Consider the following 14,528-nt stretch of genomic DNA (forward strand, 5'->3'; position numbering starts at 1 on the left):
TGTCATTCCATGCAACTCTGGATTATTTTCTTGTAGCAATTCATGCAACAGCATTGAAGGAGGTATCAATAAAGTTGCCTGTATGTCCTTTCAATCAGAAGGCAAAATGGGTCAGGAGGAAGTCAATAAGAAACAAAAGAAAATAAAACAAATATGCCAGTTTTAGTTACCAAGATCAGATGACAATATTAGAGGGGAAGGGTCATCTTCAGCTGAAACCAATGAATTAAAGTGGTCAGTCTTCACCAAAGAGGATTGTTTCATTTTAATAGCTATCCCATTCTTTTCCTACCATTCAACAAATGTGCTTCTGACTTTTGGTGCAAATAATATAATTGTCCTTAAAATTATTTGAATTCCTTCAGATATATTTCAATCTCTATGTCAAGATATAAAAGACAAAATTATAGCAAATAATCAAAAACATTAAGATAGAGTGAAATAAATAAATAATTTGCCATAATTTCCCTATTCTGCAGGTTGGTAATTCGTAGTTGGAGATTCCATTCAAAGAATGGTGTCAGACTTGTATTGCACTAACTAGTACATAGTGCATCTGTTTCCCCAGTTCAGCAACTCACTACTCTTTTTCTACTGGATTCAGTGGTGAGTTTCTTTTGGTTTTTATACAGCTGCTGCATAATGGGAAATTTTCAAAAAATTCCTGCAACACAGCCTGCGTAAAAATTTCTTTGAATGGAAATGTGAGACTCATTCTGTTTTGAATATTTTTCCTGTGGCAGCCCTAGATTTTTTTTTTGGACTGCCTGCAGTCTAAACTGAACTGCAGGCAGTCTGAAACAATAGGCTAGTGAGTATGACGTGCACGATATGCCAGCAATGACGTTGACTCAGTGACGTTGTAAGTCGCATGCAGGACCTACCTCACCGTCGACGTCGACCCACAGTCAATCTTCAAAACTATTGTGACTCAGGTATGTAGTGTAAATGTCCTTCCTGTGTGAGTGGCCATTCCATAAGCCAAGTGTGAAAATTATTGATGAGGAATTGTCATAGCGCCTGTGTAAAAACCATACATAGGAGCAAGTGAGATGCAAAACATGTTGGCATCTGACCAGTGGTAGTGATGATAATGATGATGTATATTGTGCAATTTATACACACCCCAAAATTCTTACTGCAGCCATACTTGGAAAGAAAATGTGTATTACTCCAGTAAACTCTTCAAACTAAATTAAAAGAAACTATATATATTCATATATATATGTATCTTATCTATCTATCTATCTGTCTATCTATTTACAACAGAGTGCAAAAAAGTGATTTGAAATAGTGCAGACAGACTTTGATTATACTGAGGGGAGGATAGCTGTTGGAAAGATACTTCTTAATCCTAGAGGTGAATGCAACATGAAAATCTGCAGACACTGTGATTGTAGTAAAAACAGGCAGAAATGCTGAAGAAACTCACCTGGTCTCACAGCGTCCATAGGAGGTAAAGTAACTGTATATTACTGATGTTTTGGACCTGAGGCCTTCTTCAAGAAAGAAGCAAAATACTGGAATGTGCCAGAATAAAGACTGAAGACTGACAGGGAGAGGAGTCCAGACCAACAAAAGGTATTAATTAGATATGAGGACAGGTGAGAATTAATTTTGGCTCAGTGAAAGGTGACAAAGAGAAAAGGGGAGGCAGAGATAGAGAGAGAGAGAGAGAGAGAGAGAGGCAGAGGCAGAGTTGGGGGAAGGGGGATGGGGAAGAAGAAAGGGGGTATATAAAAGAAACCAGATAAGTTGATGTTAATACTATTCAGTTGGAAGATGCCCAGATCCTCCAATTTGCAGTTGGTCTCAGTCTGACACTGCATGAGACAGACTGGGAAAGTCAACAAGAGAATAGGGCAGGGAATTGAAATTGGTGGCCACGAGGAGATCAACACTATTGCGGTGGACAGAGTCGAGGTATTTAACAAAGCAATCTCCCAGTCTCTCAGATGTAGAGGAGACCACAATGGGTGCACTGGACACAGACACCTGTGACATCATGGGCACCAGTATTCACTCCTTTGAGGACATCTACAAGAGGCAGTGCCTTAAACAAAAAGCAACCTCTATCCTGAAGGACCCCCACCACCAAGACAATGGCCTCTTCACTCTGTTACCATCAGGGCAAAGATAAAGCATACGAAAGACGAGCACTCAGACACAGGGACAGCTTTTTCTCCTCTTAACATCAGATTTCTGAATGAACAAAAATGAACCATAGACACTACGTTTCTTTGTCTTTATTTTATTCTTGCACTATATTTATTCATTTTGTAATATGGTTTAATATGGTTTGTAATATAAATATTTTCACTGTGATGCTGCCACAAAACAACAAATTTTGAGATACGTTCATGATAATAAATTCTAATTCTGAGTAGATGTTCCCTACAGATTCACAAATGAAATGTTGCTTCACTTGGAAGGACTTATAGGGACCCTGAATGGTGGTGAGGGAGGAGGTGTGAGTGGAAGTAGAGCATCTCCTGCGGTCTCAGGTCTAGGTGCCAAGGGGACAATTGGTGGGGAGAGAGGAACAGACAAGGGAGTCGTGCAGAGGTGCTGGTTTTCAGGCTTCTGTACTTTCTGCCTGAATGTAGCAGTGAGAAGACGTTGTGACCAGGGTGAAGGAGTCCTTTATGGAGTTGGCTTCTTCCTTGATGCAGCACCTCACACAGATGTTTGCAATGGATTGGAGGTTAGAGCCTGTGATGAACTTGTTATACTTATGACATTCTGCAGCCTATTGCTTTCCTGGACACTTGAATTGCCCAACCACACTGTGATCCAACCTGCCAGCATACTTTCTATAGTAGAAGTTTGATAGTCATTGCCAAATCTCCTCAGACAGGAAAGGCATTGATGTGCCTTTGTCAGAGTTACCCTGATGAGTTGGTTCCAGGAAAGGTCTTCTGAAATATTAACCCCAGAAACTTGAAGGTTCTCATTCTCTCCACCTGCTTTCCATCAATGCAGAAAGGTGTGTAGTTCCTTGGCCTTTACCTCTTACAATCAATGATCAGCTCTTTTGTCTTGGTGATGTTGAAAGCAAGATTGTTGTTCTGGTAACACCCAACCAGATTCTTGATTTCTATCCTGTATTCTGATTTGTCATTTCCTTTTATTTGGCCAATAATGGTGGTGTTGTCAGTGAATTTGTAGATTGAAACGATGCTGTACTGTTATGGGTGTATAGTGAATAGAATAGTGGACTAAGCAGGCGGCTTTGGGGTGTCCCTGTGTTGATGGTCACAAGGTGATGTTACTGATTAGGGTCTGCCAATGAGGAAGTTGAGGATCCAGATGTGGAGGGATGAGCTGAGTCCCCAATCCTTTTGCTTAGTTGAGTTTTGCTTGTATGATGGTGTTGAAAGCCGAGCGGTGGTCAATGAACAACAGTCTGACGCTAGTGTTCCTGTGGTCTTGATGAGTTGGGGGGGGGGGGGGGCAAAAACATGGCATGGCATCTGTTGTGACGATAGGTGAATTGAAGTGGGGTCCGGGTTCTTTCTGAGATAGAAGTTGATTTGGCTCATAACCAATCTCTCGAAGCACTCCTTTGGTTGAATACTGAATTTTGAGACATGTCTATCCATGGATTGTTGAACCAGCAAAAAAAATATGAACATATTATTTAGTTTGCTTGTTTTTATATTAATCAGTGAATTTACTGCATTGACTGAAGAGAGCTTTTGAATTGTCATCTTTTGGAATTCTGAATTGTCTGCGCTCTGATGGTCAGTGTTGATTGAGTATATGAGAAATCAAATGAAGTCCCAGGATGGGATTTGGTGGGTGAAGCCAATTTTAACAAAAGGACCCATTTGCTGTCCTGGAAAATTTCTTTAAGAAGTTATCTAATCAGGGGCAGCCCAGGTATTTTCCAATGCTGTGGAGAGTTTAAGACTCGCCTATTTAAATGATGTACAATATAGAAGTTGAAATGTTCAGACAGAAGTGCCAAAAAGAACACAAAATGCCACTCCACATTACTTTCCTGTGCTTTTTTTTTTGTTGCTGCATTTTTCAGATTTGGCACTAAATTGAGAGAAATTATGACAGAAATTACAACTGTTAGAAATCCTATTTTCTAATGAAAGTATATTTTACTGAAAGGCTGTCCAAAATGGAGGATTTGCACCATTCTACAAAGGTGAAAGGCTGCTTAATTGATTCATAGAAATGGTGTCTAATGAACTCTAATTGGGTCTGGTAATAACCTTGACATAAATCTAAACAAATGCTTTAGAGTTAACATGTTTCCTTCTGATTGATTCTTCCTCATGCAATCAGCGAGGGAAGCAGCGTAGAAACGGGTTCGCACTCATCAAATATACACTAACTGCAATCCTATATTAATTCAATTTTTTTAGATTTGCCACAAATTCTCATCCACTACTGCCACTAGATTCTACTGCTCACCTGCATTTTAAGATTAATTTAATTGGTCATTTATCCAACCAACCTGCAGATCTTTGGGATGAGGGAGGACACTGGAGCACCTGCGGAAGAAACCCACAGAGTCTTGGGTGGGGGTGGGGGGGTTTGCAAACTCCACACAGATGGAACTCAAGATCAGGATTAAACTCTACTGGAAGATTGAACCCATTTAATTTAAAGGCCGGCTGAATGAATCAGATTTCAGGAATCCTTTCATTGAACGAAACGCAGAAAAATGTGCAAAAATTGAGGACAGCTGCTGCAATTTTATTTGCTCCTGCATCATAATAATTTTCTTTTTTTTAACCGTAATTATAGCTTTTATCCATGTTATGATTATAAATTTAGATTCCCACAAAAGATAGCTAACATTTTGAGTCCACTGATGATCCTAAGAAGCCCCATGCTGGTCAAAGAAACCTGTTTACTAAAATCCAGAGATGACTGTGATCTGGATGACTCCCTTCTTGATGTTGCTTTGAGTGAGTGGGTAGGTCTGAGAGATCCCTGGCACCCAATGAAAGGCTCCATGAAGCAAACTGAGTAGACAATCCCACTGAACATTTCTCAGGCTGAAGACCAAGTTACAAATAGCTCAATTTTAACTAAATATTTTTACAGATTGTGAAATGAAAATTTGAACATACAGATGAGATTAAGGTGGCTGAAGTATCATAAACTTTAGAAAATGAGTATAAAATTATTTAAACAGGTCAGGAAATTTAGAATATTTATCCTCAACTATAAGCTTGAGTTTATAGGGGAACTTGAAGTTCTACAAATATTAATAATGGATAAAAGTTAGTTGTATTTCATGCCACAAACACAATGTTTCCATGAATTTTATTTACGGTGAGAATAAAAACTCAGTCACTTCTGTAAATTATGTTGAAAGGGCACAAGTGCCCTCTCTGTAAATCAGTAGGAAAGAACTGAGAGCCACTCCTGAATTTCCTCATACTTGAGGTTTCCTCCTCTCAAACTCATAACTTTGTTATAACTCCTCACTGTGGTTGGACAGTCCATGGTTTCAAAACTGGAGAAAGTTGCTGCAGAGATGAATGGTATTGAACGAATTTAAATAAACCCAAAAAGCACAATTAAATCAACAATCTTTGTATTCTATAAATAAATATCTGGGTTCAATAGTGAAGTCAATCCATTTCAAATTTAATCAGGATCCTACTGAAATTTGGGTAATCTCATTCATAATCATGACTCATTTACTTTGGTTGGAACCAGAAGGCTTGTAAATGGAGCTAAAAACTCAGCCATAAACGCAAATTGACATTAACAGCTAGGCAATAAAGTCAATTGTATTTAATAGCTTGTTCAAGGTTCTTTCCACAACTGAAATAATAAATTCTAAATAGTTTTTCTTTCCAATTTTATATTGTACGTCAAACAAGGTCATTTGTTAATCGCTTTTCTCTAATCTGTAATTGCTTCCTTTCCATGCTTTTCCAGCCTCTATAGTGATACAGAAGTGGTGGTGTCACATGAACCCCTGCCTGGAGGGTGAAGAATGCAAGGTTCTTCCAGACCTCTCCGGATGGTCCTGTAGCAGTGGCAACAAGGTTAAAACCACTAAGGCAAGTAAATAGAATTGGCAGCATGTCAAGACTTAAAACAGTTTTACTGAAGCTTCTGTTCCAGTACTGAAAGAAAAAAAAACAAAGCTAACATGTACTCTTTGTCCAAAATAGCAGCATTTTACAGTGGAATATTCATAGTTATATTTGTCCACCATAAACTGTTTGCATGTATTACTTTTTAATATTCCTCTAAAAATTGTGAAACAAATGGCATACATGTGAATTTTACCAAAATATTGGCATGCAAAAAGTAATTTTGACAGTTTGAAAAACTACCTGAATATTTAGTTTGGAAATGTACACCAATTGTGGAATATTTTTTCAGCAAGAAAACACAGCAACAAATGTATGATCAAGGTCACCCATGTCAAATCATAATTATTAATTTTGGAACTGTAACCTGCTTTTATTGCAATGAGAGGGCTTTTTGGTGGTCTTCATTGATTTTGTTGACCTAATCTAGCTACCGTATGTTCCATATGTTTAATGGCAGTAAAAGAAAACTGAATACAATTTGCACATTATATATTACAATGTTTTCAGGTATAAATTTTAGAATGGTTATTCTAGCTTGGAAATACCAGGAAAATGAAAATTGATTGAAATACCATTGTATAATCTAACAAATAAAATCTAACAAATAAACAGCATTTTATGTAAAATTATAATAATTAATGGGCATCCTTTAGACCAACATTTTAAATGGTGGCACTATAGAACCCACAGCACATTCAAGTAAAACCCTTGTTTTCTTTTCACCTCACTGTTACATAAATATCTTTTATGATTTTTTAAAATGTAGCCAGTAGGAGAAAAGTATGGAAGAAACCAAAACTTGATTGCTTCACAGGGAACGGGGCTCATAAACTCTGCTTTCCTGTTTTCAATTTTACAGAATTAGTTGGATTGACTTTTTATGAAAAATAATTTATAATAGCAACCTCGATGTAACCAGAGTCTATGGACCGAGCTAGTTATGTGTTGTCAACACTCAGGCTATGCAGATAATGCAGATCTGCTCAGCCTCAATTTTAAAAACAAATAGAGATACAGCACGGTAACAGGCCCTTCCTGCAAATGAGCCTGCCGCACCCAGATACACCATCTGACCAATTACCCTACTAATATGATGTGGGAGAAACCCAGAGGAAATCCATGCGGAGAGGGGGGAGAATGTTCAAACTCCTCACAGGCAACGGCAGATACGAACCTGGGTGGCTGTGTTATACTTGCCGCTACACTAACTATGCCAACCATGCAATAACTGTACTGTCCATGTTGTGATTTAAAAATAAGAGAAATCACTCTTTTTTTTGGCTTTTTAATTCTGCACAAGTTCCTGCTGGAACTATGTCAATAAAATGCTGGTGCTGCTGGAGATGTTATAATGGCAGCACTGCCACTGGTGCGGATCTGGGGAGACCAGGGAGTGGAGACACAGCACCACGCCTGAAGGGTCCGACCGCTCAGTCTTAATGCCCACGGCACAGTACAGGCTTTAAATATCCTGTTAAGGATCCCAATAGTGTTTTATTTAAAATCTTGTATTCGTCAGGTCTGGGCCCAAGATGGTGGCGCTTGCGCTCGGCAGTGACCTCGAGGGGTTGCAGAATCTGGGAGACCAGTGGACTGGTGCAGGGCACCAGTATCAGGGAGAACACCTTCCCTCCCCCCCCCACCTTCCCCCCCCACCTTCCCCCCCCCCCACTACTGATGAGGAGAAGCATAGGAGAGAACCCTGAGGATGATGGCCATGGTGGCGGACCAGCAAGTGGCTCTATTGCTGAGGGACACACAAAGGAGGCAAGCAGTTAGTGACATGTGGGTTGTGGGCTGGTGACAACTTGAGGCCAAAAGACGCACACCCTGATGTGCACTGCTGGAGACTGGTTCATGGGAACCAGGTATTGGACAGGATTTAAGGGGATGCTGAGGGCAAGAAGGGAACCTGAAGGGCCCTGGGCACTGAAGGCTTCCTCATATTGTCGGGGGTTTGGATCAGGGCTCCGGTTGCTGATAGTTTGAACTGAACTGGAGTCTTGTGGTTGATAGTAATTTCTATTTACACATTACCTTGTGGCTGACAGTAATTTCTGGACACACAATACAGGCATGGTAAGATGTCTTGCTGTTCGGTGTGGGCGATCAAGTCTCTCCAAATTGTAGTTGTTGCCTCCACTGTTCTCCTTCAGTGAAGGCTCCATCTTTGAGCTGAGACCATAGTCAATGTTGAGTTCATGATTATATATAGGAAAAATTGGTTTCCCGTTGCCTTCTTCAGTTGATGTGTCCATACTGGACAGGTAACCCTGGCCATTGATCAGCAGGTTCATCCGCCAGCGTTTTAGTCTCACAACCATAAATTCCAATCTGTAGAATTTGCTTGTAAAAACTATCCACCATCTGCAATCCATGGCTTCATATGACCCTGACTGGGAGCCTTAACAGGTACTACATCTTGCCCAACTGTGACCCGTGGGCTATCAGACGGAAGGAATGCCTTACACCTATTTTTGCTGAGCAGTTATGCAGCACTGACACCATATACCCTATTCAACATGGTTAATACTTTCCAGGCAAGTTCAGAGCTATGGAAAATTGCATTGTTCAAAGCAGTATTACAATGCACTTTAACATAATATGTTCCAATCCTATAAAAGGGATATATATAAACTGATCTTTATCTGCAGTAGACCTTTATTGGCAATAAGTGCACATCATTTATTTAAGAAAATATTTGTCTAATGTAGATTTGTTTGAAATCACTCACATGAGACTAACCAAAGTTAGATCAGTACCACCGCGGGATAGTGCAGGGAGCCCGATCACAGCAGGGGCAGCAATAACTTTCAATGCAGCCACTTAACTCTCTCTATTCCACAGCTCAGCACCTATATTTCAAATATTTTAAACCTAGAGTCTGGCAAAGTATTGTGAGGTGGTTTAAATAGCAACAACAATAAAACTTTAATGTTGCAAATTTAAAACAGCTTGTCATAAATTTCAAACTGCATTATATCAAAACTCGCACTTTTTGAAGTATGCCTGCTACAGCTCCCTACCCTTTGTCTGCGCACACCTTACCAATGACTCTCCAGCATTACCCACAGTTCCCAACCTGGAGTGGAGCTAGGGTTCGTCTTAGAAGAGGCAGAGGCACCTGGTGAGCTTTATATTACCATCAGCTAGATATTCTGACCCAGGTATCGATGAAGCGATTAAAGGGATCAATGACCAGGTGTGCGCTGACCTGTAGGCAGGGCTTGACCTTGGAGAAGCACAGTGAGATGGGATACATGTTGGTGCCAGTAACCCAAAAGGGCCACAAAACTTTGTTGGTGGGCACAGCTGTGTTGAGAATTTTGGTTTTAGCAGCTGTGGGAATATCTCTGCTGCCGGAGCGCCACTGGATGCCCAGGAATAGGACTGCTTGACTGGTCCCCCTGTAGCTTTTCTTAGTTAATAGCCCATCCTCACGCCAGCAAGGAGATAATTAATATGTCAAGGACATGCTTCAGTGTGCCACTGAAATATCAGCAGGGATGTTATTTAAGTCCCGGGCAGACAATGTGGAGGTGTATTTGGAGCCTAGAGCAGATGGCAAAAGGTATATTGTCTACCCTCCCAGGTAAATGCAAATTGATCCTAGGAGTATACCAAAGTTTGTTCTCCCATCCCCCATATCCTCCACTAGTGCATCTACATCGAGGACTTCATTGGGGGGGAGGGGGGTGCAACTTTGTTCAGTTGTGTGTAATCTATGGTTATGTACCACTTGCCATTTTTCTTTTAGAAGGGCCAGACTGGGGCTGTAGAATGATGAAAAGGCAGGCTGGATGTTGTCACATTTGTGGCCCGAAATGTGAAGTTAATAAAACATTAAACACAAGTTTATCAGGTAAACTTCTTAGTGTCTTTTTATTCTCCGGTTTCCTTTGTTCTCCTGCTTGTGTTCTTATCTCTCTCTCTCTCATACCACGTGACTTCCGGTACATCTCATACATATTCATTATCATGACATCCCTCCTTTAATCAGAAATAAACTTTACCTTCACTTTCCAATATCCCTCGGAAACATACAAACATCGTAACTAATGGTAATACTATAACTCAACTACATAAAGTTTACTTACTACAGCACTCATACATGCACTTTATGATATAAGATTAAATACTGTCCCAAAGTTCTTATTAAAACTACGGCACAAAGTCTTCGTATCGTTTGGGCACTTTCCGGTTTTGTTTCGGCCTGCCTGCGATATTGTCGTCGCTTCTCGGTTGTTCACTCTTGGCGTCGGAAATACTGCTCGCCACGGCTTCGGGTGTTTCTGGTGCTCTAGTCACTTCATCAGGAGTGCTGGTAACTGCCTCTGGAACATCATCAGGTCTCTCAGTTTCAGCATCTCGTATTGGCCTTTCAACCTCTTCGCTCGATGTATCTCTGGACTGGTACCTTTTTACACTTGATACATTTCTCTTATACAGGACTCCAGTCGGAGACTTGACTGTCACCATACTGCCACTTCTGGATACGACAGTATAGGGTTGATGGTAATAAGGTGTGTCTAGCTTACCACCAGTTTCATGCCTCACTAGAACATTATCTCCTGGCATGATGTCTGAGTACTTGGCTCCACGTTTCGAATCTGTGTACAGCTTTGCTGCACCTTTCTTTTCAGCATCGTGGTCCCTCATCTTCTGGTCGTCTTGGATTTCCTTTATTTCTGGCATTTTTGTGTGGATTTTTCTCCCAAAAAATGCTTCTGCAGGACTTTTTCCAGTGGTTGCCTGAGGCGTTGCTCGATAGACAGCCACATAAGATAGCAATGCTTCTCGCCAATTTTGTCCTTCTGCGTGTGCAATCCTCAATCGTTTTTCAATGGACTGATTTTGTCTCTCTACTTCTCCATTGGCTTGCAGCCATTTCGGAGTTACTTTATGATGGTGGATACCTGTGGTCCTCATGTATTCCGTAAATGTCTCTGAAATGAATTGTGGACCATTGTCAGAGTAATGTAATAATGTAACAGGTAATCCATATCTTGCGAATATCTCTGCTAATGCTTGTATTGTTTTTTCAGTGGTTGTGGACTTCAACACCACGTACTCATAGTATCTGCTGTAGTAATCTATCACTACCATAATTGATTCACCCGTCGGTAAAGGTCCAAGAAAATCAACAGCTACGTCGATCCATGGTCCTGTCGGAAGTTGCGTACTTCGGATCGGTTCTGGCGGATTACTCCTACTTGTGATTTGACATCCGTGACAAGTTTTAACAAATTTCTCGGCGTCTTTATCACAACCTGGCCACCATACCTTGGCCCCGAGGTTTTGCTTGGTACCAACAATATCTAGGTGTCCTTCATGCGCTAAGGATACGATCTTCGGTCTCAATCTTTACGGAATCACCAATCTGCAACCTCTCAATACACACTGTCCGATGCAACAAAGTTCGTCTCTAATGGGAATGTAAGCCTTGTGAGTACACTTGTCCCATTGTCCACTCTGTATGCATTCTCTTACTTCCATGAGTTCTGGATCACGTTCGGATTCTCTCTCGACTTTCTTCGTAGTCACAGCTTTCGGTGTCGACTGAATAGCTACGAAGCGTACAAAGCTCTCTGTTTCTGTTCCCAATTCTGACTTGGATTGTGGACCACCATCCTTCACCAATCTGGACAGCGGATCTGCAATGTTTGCTTTCCCTGCTATGTGGATTACTTTATATTTGTAGGGTTGTAGTCTGAGTACCCATCTCTCTATTCTGGCACATGGTTTGGATCTAGGTGCATAGATCACCTCTAATGGCTTATGATCTGTGATGAGTTCAAATTCAATGCCGTATAAATATGCATGGAACCTCTCACAGGCCCATACAAGTCCGAGTGCTTCTTTCTCTGTCTGAGAGTATCTTCTTTCCACATCTGATAACGATCTGCTGGCATAGGCAATGATTCTTGGTCCTCCATCATGCATCTGGACCAACACAGCTCCTAAACCAACCTGGCTGGCATCCGCTATGACTTTGGTTGATGCCGCCGGATCGTAATATCCAAGAGTTTTTGCATCTGTCAGGCTTTGCTTCAGCGCTGTGAACGCTTTCTTCTGCTCAGATCCAAAATGAAATGGTACACCTTTCCTGGTTAGTTTCCTTAGTGGTTCTGCCACTGTAGCGAAATTAGGAATGAACTTTGCACAAAAATTGACCAATCCCAGGAAACTCCTCACCTCTGTTGCGTTCTGAGGTGCACGTGCCTCTGCAATAGCTTTCACTTTGGCCTCTGCAGGGTTTAGTCCTTCCCGTGTAAGTCTGTGTCCCATGAAGTCCATTTCTGACACACCGAACTGGCACTTGTTTCCATTCACGGAAAGGCCTGCCTCCTGTAGTCTAGATAGTACACGCCTCAACCGTTTGTCATGCTCTTCCTTCGTTGGTGCATGGACTATGATGTCGTCAGAAATGTTGGCAACTCCAGGAATGCCTTGAATCACTCGACGGATTTCATACTGGTAGATCTCCGAAGCTGCATTAATTCCAAATGATAGTCTCTTGTAACAATACAATCCACAGTGAGTCACAAATGTTGTCACATCTCGGGAACCTGGATCCAGCTCTAATTGATAATAGCCCCATTTCAGATCAATTTTTGAGAATACCTTGCTGGTAGTTAGTTCTTGAAGTATTTCTTCCACTGTTGGTATAGGGTGTCGTTCTCTAATTATAGCTTCATTGGCCATTCTCATGTCAACACATAGTCTTATGTCACCCTTTGGTTTGGGCACAATCACTACGGGACTGACCCATTGTGTTGAATGTTCCACCGGTTCAATAATGTCTTGTTTGATCAATTCTTTAATTTTGGCTTCGACTTTCGCTCGAAGTCCAAACGGAGTTCGGCGCATTGGTTGTGCCTTGGGTTTGACCGTTTCATCTACCGCTAGCTTCAATTGTCGACCTTTCAGCTTTCCTACTCCTTGGAAGACTGCGGGGAATTCTTGCTTCATATCCTCATATGACTGAATTGAATTGACACAAGCTCCAATATGAAGTATTGCCAGGTCTTGCGCTGTGCTTCTACTCAGCAATGGTTCTCCCCTCTCTTCTATGACCATAAACTCTGCTTCGGTGTACTTATCTCCAGCTTCAACTGTTGCAGTAAAACATCCAATGGTCTGCAATGGCTTTGTTGCTGTGTATGGATACAGTTTCTTGGAACACTTCTTTGAGGTACAGATGATCTTTTTCCTTTTCAACTTCTCCCATAAATGTCGATCAATCACATTACTGTCACTGCCTGAGTCTACAATGACCTGAACTGTCACTCCACCAATGATCACTGGGACGTTCTCATGATGTACTTCATTCAACGTAAATTGGTAACAACTCTGTTCCTCCTGGGTATCATCATCGTCACCGTCTATCTGGCGAATGGTATCTTTCTTTCCAGGATACTTTCCTTTCCCCCAGGCTTTGCCTTTGGAAGTTGTACTCTTCCTCTTCTGGTCTGCATTGGACTTGCTTTTGCACTTCTTTGCAAAATGGTCCTTACCTCCACACTTTCTGCAAACTTTGCCTTTGGCCGGGTAATATGGGTCTTTTCCAAAGTGACCTCGCTTTCCACATCGATAACACTCCACGTCATGTGTCGGCGTATATCTTGGCTGATTATGGCGATGTGAGAGCCTCTTAATTTGCTGGCTTGAGTTGTCTTTCAGGGACATGGTATGAAATTGCCCTTCAACAGCCTCTAATGCAGCAGCAATGGTTAAAGCATCGGTGAGTTCCAACTCACTCCCTCTTTCCAGTAGACGTCTTCTGAGTTTATCTGATCTGCAGTGCTGTACGACTTGATCCAATAATTGGTTGTCCAAATCAGCTGGCATGTAATTGCATCCAACAGCTAGCTGGCGTAGTCTCGTCACGTACTGAGCAATTGTCTGGCCATCTTCTTGTCTCGTTCTCCGAATCAAATGGCGTTGAAATGTAGCATTCGGTGTCACTACATAATGTGCATTTAATGCATCTACCGCTTTCTGGTACTCATCCTTTCTTCCAGTATTCAAAAGTGTCTTAAATGTTTCCCGAACTGAGGGTCCTGCAGTGAAACGAAGTAACGCCCTTCTCTGCGCTCTTTGTTCAACTGTACCGGTATCTAGAAATAGGCCACGACTGTCGGCATAGGATTCAAATTCTTCCAGCCATGCCTTCCACTTCACACTTACAGTGCTTGCATCACCCGTTGGGTCAAAATGAGCAATTCCACTATGTGTTAGAAAGTCACTGTCTGCACCAGCCATGAGGAAATATTCAAGCCCCAAAAGTACTGAGTCACAGAGAAAATTCTTATCACCTTGAAGTTGTCTGTAATCCTCTGTAATCTTGTTTAGTCTATAATTTTCTTCAAGCTTCTTTCATCCTCGTCGCCAATGTCACATTTGTGGCCCGAAATGTGAAGTTAATAAAACATTAAACACAAGTTTATC

General features: G+C 41.4%; 1 protein-coding gene across 2 annotated transcripts in view; it reads left to right on the forward strand.

Moving 5' to 3' along the window:
- Positions 1-6,050, forward strand: part of tafa4b (TAFA chemokine like family member 4b) — a 134,003-nt gene extending 127,953 nt beyond the window's left edge. The window contains exon 2 of one of the 2 annotated variants that reach the window (XR_011357441.1): positions 5,914-5,998. Coding sequence is in view for 1 of the 2 variants with exons in the window: in XM_069937100.1 (XP_069793201.1) it covers positions 5,914-6,050 (137 nt within the window). In the remaining variant the exon portion in view is untranslated. Of the gene's footprint in view, positions 1-5,913 lie in introns of both variants that reach the window. The other variant, XM_069937100.1, reaches the window with a different exon arrangement.
- The last annotated feature ends 8,478 nt before the right edge of the window (positions 6,051-14,528 follow it).

This window comes from Narcine bancroftii, chromosome 5, assembly GCF_036971445.1.
Source record: "Narcine bancroftii isolate sNarBan1 chromosome 5, sNarBan1.hap1, whole genome shotgun sequence".
Classification (NCBI taxonomy): Eukaryota; Metazoa; Chordata; class Chondrichthyes; order Torpediniformes; family Narcinidae; genus Narcine; species Narcine bancroftii.